The 18,434-nt window shown below is 38.1% G+C and overlaps 1 protein-coding gene across 1 annotated transcript; it reads right to left on the bottom strand.

Annotated features, from left to right (window-relative positions):
* Window positions 1–990: 990 nt before the first annotated feature.
* On the bottom strand, window positions 991–13,086 carry mks1 (MKS transition zone complex subunit 1). The gene is made up of 18 exons (XM_079565711.1): window positions 13,008–13,086; window positions 10,488–10,627; window positions 9,758–9,810; window positions 9,491–9,676; window positions 9,312–9,412; window positions 5,231–5,359; window positions 5,037–5,141; window positions 4,778–4,886; window positions 3,935–3,991; window positions 3,757–3,799; window positions 3,611–3,673; window positions 3,460–3,530; window positions 3,322–3,391; window positions 1,861–1,968; window positions 1,650–1,783; window positions 1,481–1,563; window positions 1,230–1,327; window positions 991–1,152 (listed from the first exon to the last, which is right to left on the bottom strand). The coding sequence occupies exons 1-18, from the start codon at window positions 13,082–13,084 to the stop codon at window positions 1,049–1,051; spliced, it is 1,731 nt and encodes a 576-aa protein (XP_079421837.1). The 5' UTR covers window positions 13,085–13,086; the 3' UTR covers window positions 991–1,048.
* Window positions 13,087–18,434: the final 5,348 nt, after the last annotated feature.

Here is an 18,434-nt window from a genome sequence, read left to right as displayed (position 1 = left end):
AGCGGCAGTGCAAACACATCCGCGGTGAAAGCCCACAAGAAAAGCAAAACAAAAGCCATAGAGCGAAGCTAATGAGGCAATATAAAAGGTTAAGAACAATAATCTTACTTGTGAGAACCTGGAAAGCAGAATGTCGGTGAATGATTGTGGATAAAGGGCAAGGCGCGATTGATTTTTGCGGCCGAGGTTTCGCTGGAGGAACGATGGAGAAGGTGGATACTGGTGACGCGCTGGAGAACCTGGGAAACCGGAAAACTTACGGTCAAAATCACTCCTAAAACATAAAAATTGTAGCGTTTTCCGATATTTAAGCTCAAAATGCTTGTAAATAGTGTGGATCAAAGGAAAAAGAGGCATTAAGAATTTATGCATTGGTTTTTGAGGTAAAAGGGTTTGTAATGCAATAATGTTTTATCTAACTGTTGTTGCCGCTTTAAAAGACAGATTTATTTTTGTAAATTACAACGCATGAGATACCGCTTCAAATATATGCCTTATTCAATTCAACAATCGCAAATAAAGAGAACAAATGCGTCCTTAAATAAAATAAAACAACACAAGCGAAAATAAATTTTGAAATAATGCAAGATGACAGATTCTCGTGATGTCCGCAAACTAAACGGAAGTTGTCAAAAACTGCAGCTGTGGCGCGCACTTTCACAATAAAAAAATAAAAAATAATTAAATTTAAAAAATGAATAATAAAATAATAATAATAAATAAATAGATAAATAATAATAATAATAATAATAATAGTAATAATAATAATAATAAACACTTTCACAATAAATTAATAAAAATAAAACGTTGCTGAAAGGTTTACTTTACTCCACCTTGAAACAAAAAAGTTACAAGCAAACAAAATAAAATAAAATATGTTTTATTGAAACATCTTGTAAAAAAACATGGGTGCATTAAAAATATTAAATAAAGATCATCTTTAAAAACAATATTTTTCTTTCAGCTAATTATCTACACAGTATGTACAGTACAGTTCTCGGTGCAAGTTTAAGATCAGTTAATCTACAGTAATTCCAATTAAAAATATTTATGCTGTCGATTCAATTTGGAGATTAGAAGTGGCATTTATTAAGTCTCGAGGAAGATTCTCTCTGGCTTCCTGCATTTTTCTTCTGGCTCTCTGAAAGGCCTCTGAGTGGGGAAAAATATCAGTTATAAATAAAAATATTCAATCCATAATAATAAAAAAAATAAGAATGTTTTTTTACCCAGAATGTTGCAGATAGCTCCCTGCTGACTAAACCCTCCCAGCTGGTCCACAACTTTCTGCCTTCTCTTCTTCAGCATAATGGCGTCAACAAAGGCACTGAAACACATCCGATACAAAGATAACACGTATTTCAAGGTACTAGTCGGCCACTTCCACATTGTAACTGAAAATACACTTATTAGGCTACACAATATGGGGAGGAAAGAAATTAGGTTTGTGAGAATAAACTAGCTAAATAATGGCACTTACTGAGCTTGCTGAATGCAGTGTAGATTAAAGGTGACACTCCCAGATGATTCTGTGCTGAAGCCAAAGCGACTCAGTCTTTGTCCCTGCGAACACACAAAGTAAGAATGAGTCCAAACAGTTGTCAAAACACATCACAAAAATGCTACATCCCAAGACTTTTATTCCGCACCTTGAAAGTCCCTGGTATCCTCACGTAGCTCGGCTCCTCCAGCTCTGGCGATCCCCCGATGAAGAAGCGCCTCAGAGCAGAGACTGTGCCCGTCTGAAGAGGCCTCCACGTGTGACACTTCACCGTGTGTTTACCTGCAAAGTCATTCAGCTTTTCAACACATTATCCTGATTAACGAAGGCTTTGTGAACTCCAAGGATCGAGGACGTACCAGGAACAGCCGGGAAAAGCAGATAGCCGTAACCTTCGGTCCGATAACGCTGCCAGAAATCCAACGACAGAACTTTGAAGTACAAGACGGGCCACTGTGGGATTCCTTCTAAGATACAAAAGATACAAACAATGAATGAGGGTAAAATACTAGTTTGGAAAATTAGAGTAAAGGCGAAAATGGTCCACACTTTGAACCAACCTTTCCTGCACAGATTTGTCCTAAAAACTTCCACTCCTAAAGATTGTAAAGTGTGTATTCGAAATTCCAAGACTCACAATGGAGCAAGTCCCTTTGCAATTCAGAATGTAACAAAAGAGACCCGGCCAAGGCAGCACCCAGTTCAGTCTTAACAAAGTAGAGCAGCTTTAGTCCCAAAATATTCAAAACAAAGGCAGAACAACATAGTTTACTGTCGAGTCACTACATATAAATACTTCTCATATGTACCATAATAGTGTTTGATATTTTTAAATCTCCATAGACGACTGTAACGGCCTGCTCACTGGCCTCTAAACGAGTACTGACATCAGCAGAACATCCAGAATGCTGCTGCTCGAGTCCTGACAAGAACCAGGAAATACGACCATATTAGTCCAGTGCTCTGGTCTCTGCACTGGCTTCCTGTGACTCAGAGAATAGAATTCAAAACAGCTCTGCTTGTTACAAGTCTTCAGGAAGGGTCACTTGGTGGTTCCCAGAGTCAGGACTAAACACACTGAGGCTAAAGCTAAAATCTGGAACAGTCTTCATGATGATGTGAGACAGGCCTCAACTCTGAAAAAGTTATTTTTACCTGTGCATATGAAAACTGAAAGTATTTTAACTGCACTTTTGCCTTTTACTGTAATTGATTATTTTTATGTTGATGTTTTATTGATTTGATCTGTTTTCTTGTAATTTTATGCAACTGTGAAGCACTTTGACTTGCCTTGTGTATGAATTGAGCTCTACAAATAAACTTGCCTCCATTGATTTAACATTACATTGATTGTGAATCAAATGTGGTTATGACAACACAATTCCGATCTTTATCAGTGTTGGGGGTAGCACAACAAGTTACAGAAATACATTACTTTTTTCAGTAACCAAGGAATATATCATATTAATTAAACAAAATACAGTAATATATTAGTCATTACAATTTAAGTAATTGGAGTTACAAGTGCATTTTTACAAACTCCCCCAAATGTAATGCAGCATACCAGATCAAGGTAGACACTGATGTATAAGATGTGTAGCTTACGTTGTGAAAAACATGAGAGAACGGGGAAAGCGTCTGAGAGGAAATTATTTTTTTTAGGAACAATAAATGGTTCTGAACCCTTTGGCAGTGGCAAAAGCTCATCACAGGCTTGAATTGGACATAAACATCTCATTAATAATAATAATAATAATACATTTCATTTGTAACGTACTTTACATTTTACATTTTAAGTCATTCTGTCTGTGTATAGTTACCTTCGCTCTCTCGTTCACTCATGTAAAAGGCCTCAAAGTTAAAGGGGAAGCTGAAGAACGCCACGTCGTCCTGTCAACAAACACAGTTATATAGTGTCTTTCAGTTTGATGTAATATTTGTATTCATTCTGTACATACTTTCCCAACTGCTTTGGTCCGGCAGGTCTGCGTTACGCCGGACAGTGGATGAAACGGTAAACTGGACCAATCTGAAGAACGAGATAAAAATCAGACAGCATTTAGATGTGACCGGTTTTGGAAATGCCACTAAATGTGTTGGATGACTCACTGTTGGGAAGCTCCATGAAGAAATGGATGTACAGGTTATCGTACTCAAAACCCTCGGCCGACACTGAGGAGAGAACGCAACCATTTCAGTTCACAGACCTTCATTAAAACTAAATAAATAAAACAAATAGTGCATTTCCTTCTTACCAATCTCTCCGTTCATCACGTAGCGCAACGTCCCAGGAGGAGGCTGCGGCAAAACACAAAATATTGTCAGATAAACAAGATGGTGGTTATAATATTATACTACGATTTACTACTGTACAAATGAATGAGAGATGATACAATTTAAAATACACATTTAATATACAAAATAAACACTTACCATTTCAAAATCTTGACCAACGAGACTGTTGAGGTAATCTTTGTGTCGCACGTAAAGCTGAAAAAAAAAAACAACAACTTTTTTTTAAGTTAAGTTTCTGGTGTTTAAGTGGTGAGAAGTCCAGATAAACCATTGTAAGATCAGATGAACAAACTACTTAATTAAATCATACAATAGTTTTGTTTTTTTTAAGTACTGGGCATTATTTTGCCTCTTTCAAGTAGGGTTGGGCGACAAATCAAATGAATTCATGCTTTTAATAACAGACGATATGGAAAGTGGCTAATTCGTAAAATTGAGTCCATGTTCCTACAACGTGTGGCCATTTTATCAGCGTTTTAGACGCTCCGTAGTGAAATGACACTGGCGGAGAAGCAGCGACTTTCTGAGGATCTGCTGCTTCACAGAGGTGTTGTGTTTTAAAAGGACGTGGTGGAGTTTTCTTTCCCACTTTCCTCCGGTCTGCTCCTGTGCCTTTCTCTCACCCTGCTCTGCTCCGCCCCTTTCCCTTGAGTCTCCATGGAGACGGTTGTCAATCACAGCAGAGGCATGAAGACGATAAAACTAAAACACTTTTGTAAACTCCATGGCTTATTTAGAGGTTTTACTTTTGAGAGCAGACGAGGAATATCTAAAACAGAAATAACATTTTTTTAAAATAAAGGGTTATGTTTTCTTAATGGGCCTACTTGTCGCTACATTATGAAATATTAATGAGCAGGACCCTGAGCAGTTCGTCCAAACTGAATAAAAAAATAGAGATTTAATTGTTTGGCCATATCACCCAGCCCTACTTTCAAGATGCTGTAAAACTTATGCAGAACTCCTGTGTGCTCCACTCACATCTTTGTACATGTGCTGCTCCTTGTCTTTGTCCTCGGTCTTCATGGATTCAGACACATCCTCCACTCGCAGACACCACACCTCCTTCTTCTCTCCCTCCGTCACAATCCTGCATCAACAACACACGATAGTTAAAAGAGGACATATAATTCAGCTTCAGTATGGTTATAACGTATCATGCGTGTTATTGACACAAAAACATACAGTCGATGCTTTATAAGAGATGACGTATTAAGAGCACAGATTCACTGGAACTCACCTGTAGGGCTCCTTCCCCTTGTTAAAGTCTGGCTTTACAACCACGGTTCCACTTCCATCCGTTTTTATGGTCAACAGCAAACATTCATTACTTTTTTCACCAAGTCTAAAACAAACCAAAACAGTTCTGTAATTAATGACACCGAACACTGTAGCGGGAGACAAGCTGGAACATCGTAAAGAAGTGGGCGGTACCTTCCGGGGGGGCCGAGGTCTCCCATTATGTGCATGGTCTGCATGGCGTTGTTGATCACGTGGCTGTTCCGGATGAAGTCGTCCGTCGGCTCCCAGTTGATCATTTTGGACTTGGGAACACCCATATCTCTGCGAGCAGCATATTAGATTCATATTCGACAATTAAACTTAATATTAAAAGTCCTATATCATGAAAAATGGACTTTTGAGCTTTTAGTCATGTTGTTATGCTATTTCCTTATCAAAAACACCCCCAGAGTGATTTTTGGCTTCGTTTTTGACGTCAGTGTCAAACGGGAAGAGCCCGACATCTGTAATGTAATGCCTTACAGCCTGATTTTAATTTAAAAAACTGCTTTTTCATTACTTCTGTTGTAAGAAAGAAATGAAAAAAAAAAAAAAAAAAAAAATTTAAAAAAAGGAAGTGCCTGAGGCGTCCGTGCTGTCCCTGCGGAGAAAACAAACACACCCCCTGAGCGTCTGAACAGATTGTTTGCACTGAAAGCTGTGAAGAAGGAGCTCTTTCTAACCTACTCTGGACACGCCTGTTCATTTTTCTTACCTTCCGGGTTTGCAAAATACCCCCGGAAAATACTTCTACTACTTTTTTCTTACAAAAAATAGTACTTCATAGTGGTAGAGGTAGAATATATCATATAAATTCCTATACTTTATTTTGGGTTGGCTAAAATAGCATGATACAGATCCTTTAGTTTAAGAATGTAATGGTGTCCAAATGCAAAATCTTAAATATGGTTTTGACGAAACAATACTAGGGTAATATGGAAGATTGGAGTATTGAGAGCACAGATAAAGGTTTTAGTTGTGCACTATTGACGTTTTCATGTTGTCAAAGCTATTTTAAACAAATATTCAATTTACATAATGCTTTTCCACCCACAACAGGCACTCCAAACGCTTACACTCAACTTAACAGCCCTTTATTTGCTTATTTTTATCATACAAACTTGTGCAATCAAATCCAAACTGCAATTTGCAAATATTTGGACAGCGCCATCATCTCTACAGGGGCTTTTTATGTTCAGTATGAAACATTATAATTGATGGATGAAGAAATTAATATTTTCTTATTATACTTAACAGGGCAATTACAAAATTACAGATTTCCATACATTGAACTTCTTTCGTTTTGTCTGTGACACCAGGCTAATGTGAAAGTTCCTCATTTTAGTGCAGTTGTTGTCATGTATTAGCATTAATAAACCATAAAGTCTCTATTGTTAGCAGCACATAAACATAGCAAAGGATCATGGCAGTTTTTAGAAGAAGAAGAAGAATGAATGTTTATTCGGTTACAAAAATATAAAACAAAAAGTACAGTATGTACTGCAAATTCGTCACAGACAAGGCGGGTAACCGAAAAGGTGTAGGCTGAAGCCGTGGCTTATTTTTCCTACCCTGTTTACAAAACAACAAAACAACATCTACCCATCAAAGACGTTACAAAAAAAAACAAATGTATACAATATATTATATATATATACATTCACACATATACAGTACACATTTTTTTTTTTCTTTACTAAAATAATAATATGGTAAATTGTAAATACAAATGCTTGTTTGTTTCTCTATTCCAATTTATGCACAACAGTAATGCATGAGCTTAACTTAACCACATTTTCTTAGGCATTTTTTGTATATTTCTCAAAAATTAAGGTTTTAAACTTTTTTTTGAAATAATGAATGGAATTGCTCCTTTTAAGATCATTGTTGAGATTGTTCCACAAGTCGACCCCTTTGACCGAAATAGTATTCATTTTAAAGTTTGTTTGGACCATTTGTTTTTTAAACATGTTTTCTCCTCTCAGGTTGTATTTCTGGTCCCTGTTTGCAAACAGACAAAGTATATTTTCTGGCAGTATTTTCCTATGGACTTTGTACATAAAGACAGCGGTGTTCAGGCTGACTAGATCACAGAATTTAATTGCTTTAAATTTGCAGAATAGTTCGTTTGTTGGTTCATTATACGGAGAATGATTGACTATCCTTATGGCTTTTTTTTGTAAAATAAAAATAGGTTTTGTGTTTGTAGCATAGGCATGCCCCCATATTTCAACACAATAGGTAATGTGTGGAACAATAAGAGAGCAATACAGAATATACAGAGAGGGTGTATTTAGAAAATATTTGGCTTTATGTAATATAGCTATTGTTTTGGACAGTTTTGATTGAACATGAGCGATGTGTGGTTTCCAGGATAATTTATGATCTAATAATATACCAAGAAACTTGTTTTCATTCACCCTTTCTAGTACCACATCATCAATCTTTAGGCTCATGCTAGTTTTAATTTGTCGATTACTGAATATAATATATTTGGTTTTACTTAGATTAAAAGATAGTTTATTTTGATCAAACCATTGCTTGATTCTAGATAGTTCTCTGGTCACATCAGTAATTAGTTGGTGAAGATTGTCCCCAGATACATACAGTGTTGTGTCATCTGCGAATAAAACACATTTTAACAAATCGGATACCTTACAGATGTCATTAATGTATAAAATAAACAACTTTGGACCAATCAGGGAACCCTGGGGCACCCCACAGGTTACTTTACGCATTTCTGATTGGTGGTCATTAAAATGTACATACTGGTATCTATTGTCAAGATAACTTTCTAACCATGAGTGAGCACGTCCTCTAAAACCAAACTGCTCTAGTTTGTTCATTAACAGTTTATGATCTATGGTATCGAAGGCTTTCTTGAGGTCGACAAAAACACCCAGAGTAAAATGCTTTTTGTCTAATGCAGATGCTATATAATCAACTAATTTAATAACTGCCATTGAAGTTGATCGTCCGCTCCTAAATCCGTATTGATCATCACTTAATATCACACTTTTTTCTATGAAACTATCAAGCCTCTTCAGAAAGAGTTTTTCCAGTATTTTAGAAAATTGGGATAATAGTGAAATTGGTCTATAATTTGAATGTAGGTGACTGTCACCACTCTTATAAATGGGGATGATTTTTGCAATTTTCATCTGATCTGGGAAGACACCCGATTTAAAGGACAAATTAAAGATATAAGTTAGAGGTTCTAATATTAAGTGGATTATATTTTTTACTAGTTTCATATCGATATCCGTCCAATCGGTTGACCTTTTATTTTTAAAGTCATTCACAATTCCCAGTATTTCATTTTTGGTGATGTCAGACACATACATAGAGGAGGTGTTCCTACTGATACGTTCACAACTCTTTATGTTTTTACTTTTTGAATCAGCAATACCTTTTGCCAGATTGGGGCCAACGTTAACAAAGTAGTCATTGAATTCGTTCGCCACCTCCTTAGGATTTGTAATAAGGACTTCATTGTCGTTTTTGAAGTAACTTGGACACTCTCGTTTGTTATTTGTTTTTTTTATAATTTTGTTTAGTATTTTCCAAGTTCCTTGCATATTTTGCTTTTGTTGTTCTAAGAGAGTGTAAAAATATTGCTTTTTACTATTTCTGATAATACTTACCAATTTATTTTTATATTTTTTGTATTTTTCTTCCGACTCAATAGTCCTGTTTTTTACAAACTTTGCATATAATGTATTTTTCTTTTTGCATGCTTTTTCAATGCCTTTTGTTATCCATGGTTTTTTTGCTGATTTGTTTTCTTGGTTATGGATCTTCTTCATTGGACAGTTGATATTATACAGCTCTGTAAATCTGTACAGGAAAGTATCATATGCCATATTTGCGTCAGTAGTTGCGTAAACATCACACCAGTTTTGGTTACTGAGCTCCTTTTTGAATTCTTCAATATTTTTTGGCGTGCTGCTTCTTATGAATTTAGTAATGGTCTGAGATTGATTTTCTCGTGTAAAAAAATTTGGAAATATTGCAAACACTGGCAAATGATCACTAACATCCCTAATGAATAAGCCCCCAACGACTTTTTCCTCGAATCTGTTGGTAAAAATATGGTCTATTAGTGTTGCTGTTTCTGTTGTAATTCTGCTTGGCTTGTCAATGACTGGACATAAATTATTGCTGTACATTAGGTTTATAAACTCAGAAGTACCTTTGAGGACATGTTGGCAGTTCCCTTTAGCTTTTTACTTACATCGCGTGCCTTTCTTGGCGCCTGTGCCGAACATTCGCCATCCTCTCAGCCAGGAAGGTCGGCTCGCATCTACTTGTGATCAGAGAATCTTCTGTGTATTGCTGAGATAAAATACTAGTCTTAGTAAATCAAGAATCACGACAAAGCCAAAGCATGTTGCGTTCTGTGGAGCGACCTACCCGCCGGCTGTTTGGGAGCCTGTTGATGTAGCGGTCGTGCTCAGTGTAGCGGTCGTGGTCAGTGTAGGTGAAAATCCTGATGTTCCGTCGCCCTTTGCCTTTGATGAGAGCTTTGATTTCACGGTGGTATTGCTGCTCCAAGTGGCTCAGACAGGTGTGTTCATTTTGGAATAGTTCATATTCAGACTAGGACAAAAAAAAGAGTATGGTTAATTACAGATTATGTTTAAAAAAAAATATATTTAACGTGCATAGAATAACTTTTACCTGGCTGAAAAGTTTCTCCTGCCAACCCACCACCAGTTCTTCCTCATTGTCACCTAAACAGAAAAGCACAAAAAGTCTGATTAGTTTGTTACACAAGTTTTAGGTTGATGAAGGCTCGACGGAAACTCAACTTCAAGAAAGTTCTCACCCAAACCAAACGAACAAACCTGGGACCATAAACCCTTTTTGCCATCATTGCATTAATACCTAGGGCTGTGCAATTAATCGAAATTCGATTACAATTTTGATTATTCCACTAAACGATTAAAAAATTAGCATAATTGAAAAGTTTGTTTTTTTTCACATTTTTTTTTCTTCACTTTTTAATTTTTAATTTTATTTTTAATTTTTTGCTAAGCAGACTTGCATATTTCATGGCGCTGGGATTATTTCCCCTTTGCATTTCACGTGCCATGGCTCATGCTTTTGCCTGACTTAAAAACAAACAGTGCTGCTCAGTTTGCTTGCGCAGGTGTGAGGGCTGGCCAGCAGGGGGCAGGTGTGAAACAGAGACCTCTCCTTAATCGAGGCAAACTTGAAATCATTTGTACTTTTATGACTGTTCAGAAAACAGAGAATATTCAGCATAGTTTTATTTATTAATAAATATATAAATAAAGACCTTCTTTTTTATAGGGAACAAATAATCGTTTGAATAATCGTGATTTCAATTATGACAAAAATAATCGTGATTATTATTTTTTCAATAATCTAGCAGCCCTACTAATACCTTTTTGTCCCGGAGCAGCGAGGGGCTCGAGCTCCAGGTCTCCCTTCTTCTTCTTCTTCTTGTCCGGCTGCTGGGACAGTACCTGCTGCTGGAGGTGCTGGGACAGAGAGGCGGCGGACGTCAGCCGCTCAATCCGCACCCTCAAAGGAGAAAACCATACACACAAAATGTTCAGATGTCAGGACTTCACAATACACAAGCCAACAGGTGACATTTACTGATGATACATTTTGAAACTCTCATTAATAACAACAACATTACATTTGTTTTATATTGCAGATGCTCAAAGTGTTTTTTCATTTGATGCGCTGCGGTGGTTAAGCTACGTACAGTATGTAGCCACAGCTTCCCTGGGGTAGATAAACAGAAGCAAGGCTGCCAATCTGATAAAAAGTGCTCCAGATCCAAGACCTGAAGGGGCCTGAGGTTGGAGAAACTTTGGACCCAGAGCAGTTCACTTTTGACAGTGGAAACACCCGCCTGGTCCGCTCCAGTCGAAATGTGACTTTCACCAAAACTACCGTCTATCCTTACACTATATTCACCAGTGTTGGGGACAATGCTTTGATACGTATTTCGTTACTTTCAATCACAGCACTGTATTCTCAATAATTAGAATACTTTCATGTTGATTTGCATAACATTGAAGTATAAAAATGGCATAAAAACATGCAGCTATGCTACACCCCCTGTTATAGACTTATTAGTAAACCCACAGCCCAGTATGATGTAGGGCTAAACCTTTCCCTTTACCCGGCTGTTTTGACCTTCTCTTTCTTATTGTTATAAATGTGGCACTGAATTTAAAGAGGGGGTATTATGCTTTTTTAAATCCCATAGGACCAGTCTATAGCACACTACAATGATGACGAAACCTTCTGTTGGTCTGTAACTGCAGGAAATTAGAATAACTGCCTTGTATAAAATTGCTCTCTCAAAATGGCTGTAGTGAATGTCTTGAAATAGGCCTCTGTCTCTTTAAGAACCTCTGACCCTTTTAGACATGCCCCCTCCACATGCTGGCTGTTTCCCAATTGCCAGGATCCTCGGCGTCTCGACCACTTCGGACGTCACTCGTGTCCTCACTGCGCCGCCAAGTGGTGTTCCATTTCACCTGGACCACTCGCCCCCTCGCAGCTCGACTCCTCCGTTTGGCTCATTTACGAAGGATACAGCAGTGGATCCTCCGCTGCCTCGGAGAGCTGAAATTACCCATGATGCACTGCAACATAGTTTCTTTTTTCTTTTCTCGCAAAACTTTATTAGTTTGAACTCACTTTAAAAAAAATTTTGTTCCACATAAACAGTTTCCTGGCCTCTGTTATTTATAATGAGCATAGATTGACACGTGACCTGACGCAGCCGCTCGCTCCGGAGGCCGTTCCATTTGAGCTCAAATGCGGCGGAGAGAGGACACTCCGCTCCGTTTTGGAGGAGCCGCCACCGAGGACGTCAACGAAGTGGCCAAACGGAGGACGGATCCTCGCAATTGAGAAACAGCCAGTGTCTGTGGCATCAGTGGGGAGGGGGTTCTGCTGAGGAGCAGTGGTTGGTTACTCGGCTGGTGACGAAAGCTCGGAGGCGTCTCCAGGAGGTGGGGGCGTTCCTAGGAGGACTCAGGCAAACCTATCCCTAAAATGGCCGCCATCAGAGTGTTTACAGATTACTCAAAAATACGTGAATGTGCCAAGGCAACACTTCAGGCATGTTTTTAATGAGGGAATGACATAATAACATGATGTAAAGCTTGAAAAAGTCGATTTTGCATAATACCCCACCTTTAATGATTGACTACTTCAATGTATTCCTTTGATATTTAGAAAGTAACTGTATTCTAAATGCCCTCAAATGAATGAGTAACTTTACCATAATACAGCTACTCAAAATGAGTATTCTAATGACGTATTCTGAATACATACTCAGGTACTACCCAACACTGTTATTCACACAGGCTAGGTGAGTGAAGTGTCTTGCAAAGGGACACAACAACAGGCTGCAGCTGCACACATTTCTATATTCTGAGCCACTCTCAACTCCAAACAATTTTGACCAAACAAGACTTGAATGCATGAATCTAAAATGATGAAGTTGACATTGTTCTGCTTGAATGTACCGCTTATGTATTTAAAATTAAAATGAAGGAGAATACAAGTAAAAGGTTTTGTTTTTCTACCGTATTTATGACCATCTGATTATGTGTTTGATCATTCAGAGGCTTTCAGGACATCAAAATTGAACTCCAACACTACAATTGTAGAAAGGACAGCCACAGTGATCCGTCTTATATTTTTGATACTTCTTATTTACTGTATTACTTATTTATCTCCAACTCATCACCGCAAATTTGGGCATGGATTTGGTGATGAATGTTTGAATACACCACGTATACGTAAATCAACTAGTCTAACACATCCCTGAAATGATCAATTCGCTCTCACGCGGTAAACAGAGGTCTAAACTCATAACTGTAGCATTTCCGCTCGCAGTATTTATATAATGGGTTGTAGTTCAGGAGCTTACTTGATCTTCATGTTCTTGATAGCGTCTCGTGTCCTGTAAATCGCTTCTCCCGTGTCCGAGTTCCACGTTTCCGCCATGATGGTCAGCGGTTTGTTTCCTGAGATCAAACACAGACGATTCCTCTGACAAAAAGGAAAATTACACTCGGATAAAATCGGAATTTGGCGCTATGCTAACAGCTCGCCGTTAGCATAGTTAGCATCTGTTGAGGGTTGCGATGGTAACGACTTCTTCTGCGGGTGAGGGCGAGGGGTCGAGGTGAACGGGAGGTGCGCACCGCCATCTAGTGTCCAGGAGCGGTACATCGTGAGAATGTATAGAGAATATCAGTAAATCAGGCTTTATCCAGGCAGAAGTTAGTCAAATGTAATGTTTTTAAAGCCATTTTCAAATATTTTAATGCTACAGAGTAAAACAAAAATCAGCAAATATCTAATATCTGAAGATGTGCAAACATTTAATCAAAGGACTGAGAATTGGAAAAAAGGGCAACTTTTGGGCAAAAAAAAAGTGGTCAATTTCAGACAAAACGGCAACTGAATGTAATCAGTGTTGGGGGGAACGCATCACAAAAGTAAAAATATATGACTTTTTCTGTAGCTAAGGAATATAACATATTACTTACACAAAATGCGGGAATATATTAGTCATTACATTTCAAGCAACTCGAGTTACAAGAGCATTTAAATGTATGAACAATAAAACGCAAAATTTCCTCTAAATAAAATGCAGCACCAAATCATAAAAGATCTGCAGTTGTGTGTATTTAATGTTCTCAAAACAAAACACAAGAGAATGGGGAAAGTGACAGCCCTTTTGCTTGTCGGCATTATTACTATATTTAGCTTATATTTTGCCAAAAGGAACTCAAAAGGAACTCAAAGTAGTATAACTCAGCTACATTTGCGAAACAGTAATATGTAATACAAACATATATTTTAGAGCTGTAATCACTAATATAGAATATATTATAATTGTCAAGTAACTTGCCCAACACTGAACGTAATTTAGATCACAATTTTGGTATTTTAAAAATTGTTGAGCGACATCATAATTTACCAAGAAATGTATATTTCATACCAGTTTGAATCCAATTTAATGCAAGAACTATGTATAGATAAAGGAAGTAAAGATAAGCTTAATAAACAACATCAACATAACATAACAAATCTAGAGTTCCAGCATCAATTAAAATACTGGTATATATAAATAATCTACCAAATACAATATTCTGCAGAAATAACATAACTGACCCCAATAAAAATAGTCAGTAGAGCAATTTGACTCAGTATTTGACTCAGTATTTTGTTGTTGTGATCCTCAGTAAGATGTTAAACCCTGGTGACCAAACCCAAAAAAGCAATAACCTATAACCTACAGTAAGCCACATAGCAATACACTGTTTACTGAATGTTCATAATAACACAACAAACACAGACGATTTTTTTGTAAATAGTTTATTATATGTGCATTGTTTCAGAGTATAACTTTGTGTCAGTAACAAAACAGAAAGCGCGGCGAGGCTTTGGTCAGTTTTTTTTCTTTTTTTTTTTGGAATGTTATACAAAAGATGGCACATATTTCATGCTTCACCCCCCTCCACCGCATTCCTTCTTCATCCAAATAAGTAGTTTTTGGCACCATTTCCTGTATATTCAGCAACAGAAGGTCAGAAAGCCATGCTCAGTAACCCCCCCTCCCCCCTCCACAGTGATAAACAAAAAGGAAATAACCAGATCTTTAAGAAACATCAGTAACATTCACAGTGAAGCACCAGAGACTTGTGCAGTAGAAGCTTATATAAAACAGTAACAGTATAAAAATGTCATCAAAATTAAGACGTTAGGAGAGCGGAGAGCTGAGCCGTGTGCTCTGCTCCCGTGTGTAAAGAGCTTGAAGTTACGGAACAGCTGAGAGGCCTTGAAAGCACCGCCGCCGTTAAGCTTTCAGCGTTCAATGTGTTACATCCAAATGCCACAGTGGAGCAAATATTTATGAAAGGCGAGGCTGTATTTTAGTAAAGCTTCAAAGCAAATGGAAATCATTATATTTTACGCCATTTGCGCCGTGCAGACCCCAAAAATGGCCACGCAAACAACCCAGAACCCAGACTGTAAAAAAGTCACAGCCAAAACTCAAGTTTGTGACATCTTTTTTGACTGGATTTCCTTAAAGTGATAGTCCTCGCAAAGTGAGGAGAGATGGAGTTAAATTTGAAAGGAAACAATCAAATTCCTCCCCTCTTTAAGCAGAAAGCCCCTCTCGGTTTGCAAAATAAGGAAAGCAGGAACAGAATTTTCCAAAGTAAACAATCAAGCTCCTCCCCCTCGCTCCTGATTGGACCCGACATGCTGGTTTACAGGAAAAGCTCGTCTCATTGGTCAATGCGGGAGGACACTAGACTCTGATTAGTCGCTGAGATCCGGGAATGAGGGACTTCACAAAAGTAATATATACACTATAACTTACTTAACATGAAACTGCAAGACTAGGTAGTCGTTTTTGCAGATTTTATAAAATTTGTAAAACATTAAGACTTCCAGATTATCACTTTAACTATATGCCGTTTTACACTGAAAATTATCCAATTTTTTTTTTTATTTTGCGAGCACAGGGGGGTCCCGAAGATAAAAAATAATATAGAAAAAATACTTTATGTATAATTCTTAATGTAAAACAGCATAGATCTGGAAATAAATCCAGAATAATCCAAATATCTTTTGCTTAATATTATCAATATTATAGTTTTATGTTCGTCTTTTACAGAGGGGTCCCAGTATTGTTTGCGTGGTCATTTTGGGGTCTGATAAGTTTGGGAACCCACGACTTAGTGGGAAATTTGGCATAATTTAGTCGAATTTACAATAAACAAACTATACAGAGGAAGTAGCAGGAAACGTAATATATACCAGGTGTACCATGTAAACACCTTTTCTTTTTTTGCTTAAATGTTAACGCTCCTGAAAAGAAGTGTGATTTTAACGTATTAATTGCAAATCTATCAAATGTTTTTTTGTTTTTTTTGCTGATCATGAACCGTATCCCTGCCTTTGAGCTAATTTTGCAAGACGCTCGAGGTATGAGAATATATGTAGCAGCAGCAAACAAAGTATACATAAAGAAGTCTTGTGCTTAAACAGTTCTTTGCCCTTGAGGGAACTTTACACGAAGCCCTTATTTACAAAGAAGAACATCAGCGACTGGGCGGCTTCCTGGAGCAGTAAAACGACACATTTGGTTTGCACAGTCAGACCTGTTGGATGGAAAGCTCCGGTAAAGTCGCCTGATAAAAGCCGAAATCAAAAAAGCTAAGACAGCCAAAGACAGCAACACACACAGATGCGGTTTCCTGCTCCGCTTGAAACTCAATCTGTTAAGACTACACAAATAAGAGGCTAGGCACTTGCTAAACCTTGCAACATTTGGCAGCTCGTCTTCTCAAGCGTAGGATGTTGCAATTTCACAAGACGTGTTGGTTCAGACAGTAGAAGGCGTGTGCTGTTGTAGCTTTTGTAAACAACATACTGGAGTTTAAAGATAGTCTGATAATTGATGGTCCTTGGATAGAAAATATAAGATTAAGGCCAAAAGTAAGAACATACGTACATATCTCAGTGTCCCAGGGTTAACTGAGGTGTTCAGTATCCTCAGTTTAAAGTGATAGTCTGTCAGTTTGCAAAGTGAGGAGAAATTCCTTCCCTCTTTAAGCAGATAACCTTCTTAATTTGCAAAATGAGGAGAGCAGGAACAGAATTTTCAAAAGTAAACGATCCAGCTCCTCCCCCTCGCTTCTGATTGGACCGGGCATGCTGGTTCACGGGAAACGCTCATCCCATTGGTCGACGTGGGAGGATACTAGACTCTGAGGCTGAGATCCGGGAAGGAGGGACTTCCACACTATGACTTTAAGTTTAGGATCTTGGGCCACCTCAATAATGATAATAAAAGAAAGTCTGAACATCCATGATCCTGACCTATGTCTACTTTGAAATCCAGTTATAGACTTGCTACATACGTGCGCAAAACATACACACTGCCTGACCAAAAAATAAAGAGTCCGTCTGGATTAGGGCTGGTACCGTTAAACGATACCAGTATGGCATCAGAAAAAAAGTTTTGGTACTACGGGTATCGAAAAAATATAAGCAGGGACAGCATTAAAGGAAGTGACTTGGTTATTTTAGCTCCTATGAATGATTTTCCCCCCCATTTATTTCTGAATGTTTGCCCCAATTTTTTCTTACGAATATTTTCCCCATTTTCTCCACATTTGTTGCTTTTTATTTATTTATTTGTTGTCACAATTTCCCCCATTTTCCCCAAAAATTATTCCTCACTTTCACACATTTCTTGACATTGCAGATGAACCCGATACAGTAAACATCCTCCAAATATCATTGTTCTGTTTTCTGTTTATATTTTATATTATAGTATTAACCTGGCTAACACCAGGCTGCTGTGTGCGCTCGAATTATTGCACAACAGCCTGGGGACCATGGCCAAATCTCCGGTGGATTTGGGAACCAATCACAGAGCGAGGAGGGACGGCAAGACGATGACGCACTATTCGATATATGGAAGCTTGTAGTTTATTTACGGATAATTTAAAAAAAAGTTTATTTACGGATCCAACATGACAGCAGCAGACACGATGGTATTTTTTGATCAAGCTTTAGACCTTGTTCTAAATAATTTAGCTCAAAAGTTTACAGCGGGTACGTCATACGTCATCTCATACGATGATATGATTGGCTGGGGCTACGTGCAGACGCATGAGACTTTTTTTTTTTTTTTGTTTGTATCGCCCAATAAACGAGTATGGACGATCGTAAACCACACCTCTCCTACGAGAAAATGAATTGGTGGTCCCCAGACTAAATATCACTTGTGATTTTAGTCTGGTGTTAGCCAGGCTATTATAGTATAGTATCAGTATCAGAAAGTATTGTTAAAGTACTGGTAACAATACCCAGCCCTAATCTGGATTGAACAAACAGTTTTGATCTGGAGTTGCTGCAGTTGGTCAGGTCTAGGTTCAGCAACACTATGAGCCTAAAGAATGAGATCAGCTGACGAGCTGAATGACAATGCCAGGATTCACGGGGCTAACGTTGTTAAAAGAGGAGCATGACACATCATTTTCACACGTGGATTGGCCACGACAGAGTCCAGATCTTAACCCCGTTGAGAATCTTTGGGATGTGTTGGAGAAGGCTTTGCACCGTGGTCACACTCTCCCATCATCAATACAAAGAAAGATCCTGGTGAAAAATGAAAGTTACACCGGATCTTTGAACATTGCAGAAGCTAATGGAAACAAAGCCTCAGCGAATGTGCTGTAATCGAAGCTAAAGGCGCTTCAACGAAGTATTGCAGCGTCTGAACTAGGGACGCACCGATACCGGTACCAGTATTAGGCCGATACCG

Source organism: Gobius niger (assembly GCF_951799975.1).
Source record: "Gobius niger genome assembly, chromosome: 11".
Taxonomy (NCBI): domain Eukaryota; kingdom Metazoa; phylum Chordata; class Actinopteri; order Gobiiformes; family Gobiidae; genus Gobius; species Gobius niger.
Note: the sequence above shows the minus strand (reverse complement) of the source record. Positions and strands in the feature narration are given on the sequence as shown.

Bases quoted from the DNA above. Each gene is read 5' to 3' on its own strand.
- mks1 (XM_079565711.1), bottom strand. From the start codon at position 13,084: ATGGCGGAAACGTGGAACTCGGACACGGGAGAAGCGATTTACAGGACA. The intron at 3,674-3,756 runs GTAAGAAGGAAA...TTCTCTCCTCAG, and splicing joins CGTGATGAACGGAGAGATTG to TGTCGGCCGAGGGTTTTGAG. The intron at 1,153-1,229 runs GTAAAAAAACAT...TTCCCCACTCAG, and splicing joins AGCTATCTGCAACATTCTGG to AGGCCTTTCAGAGAGCCAGA.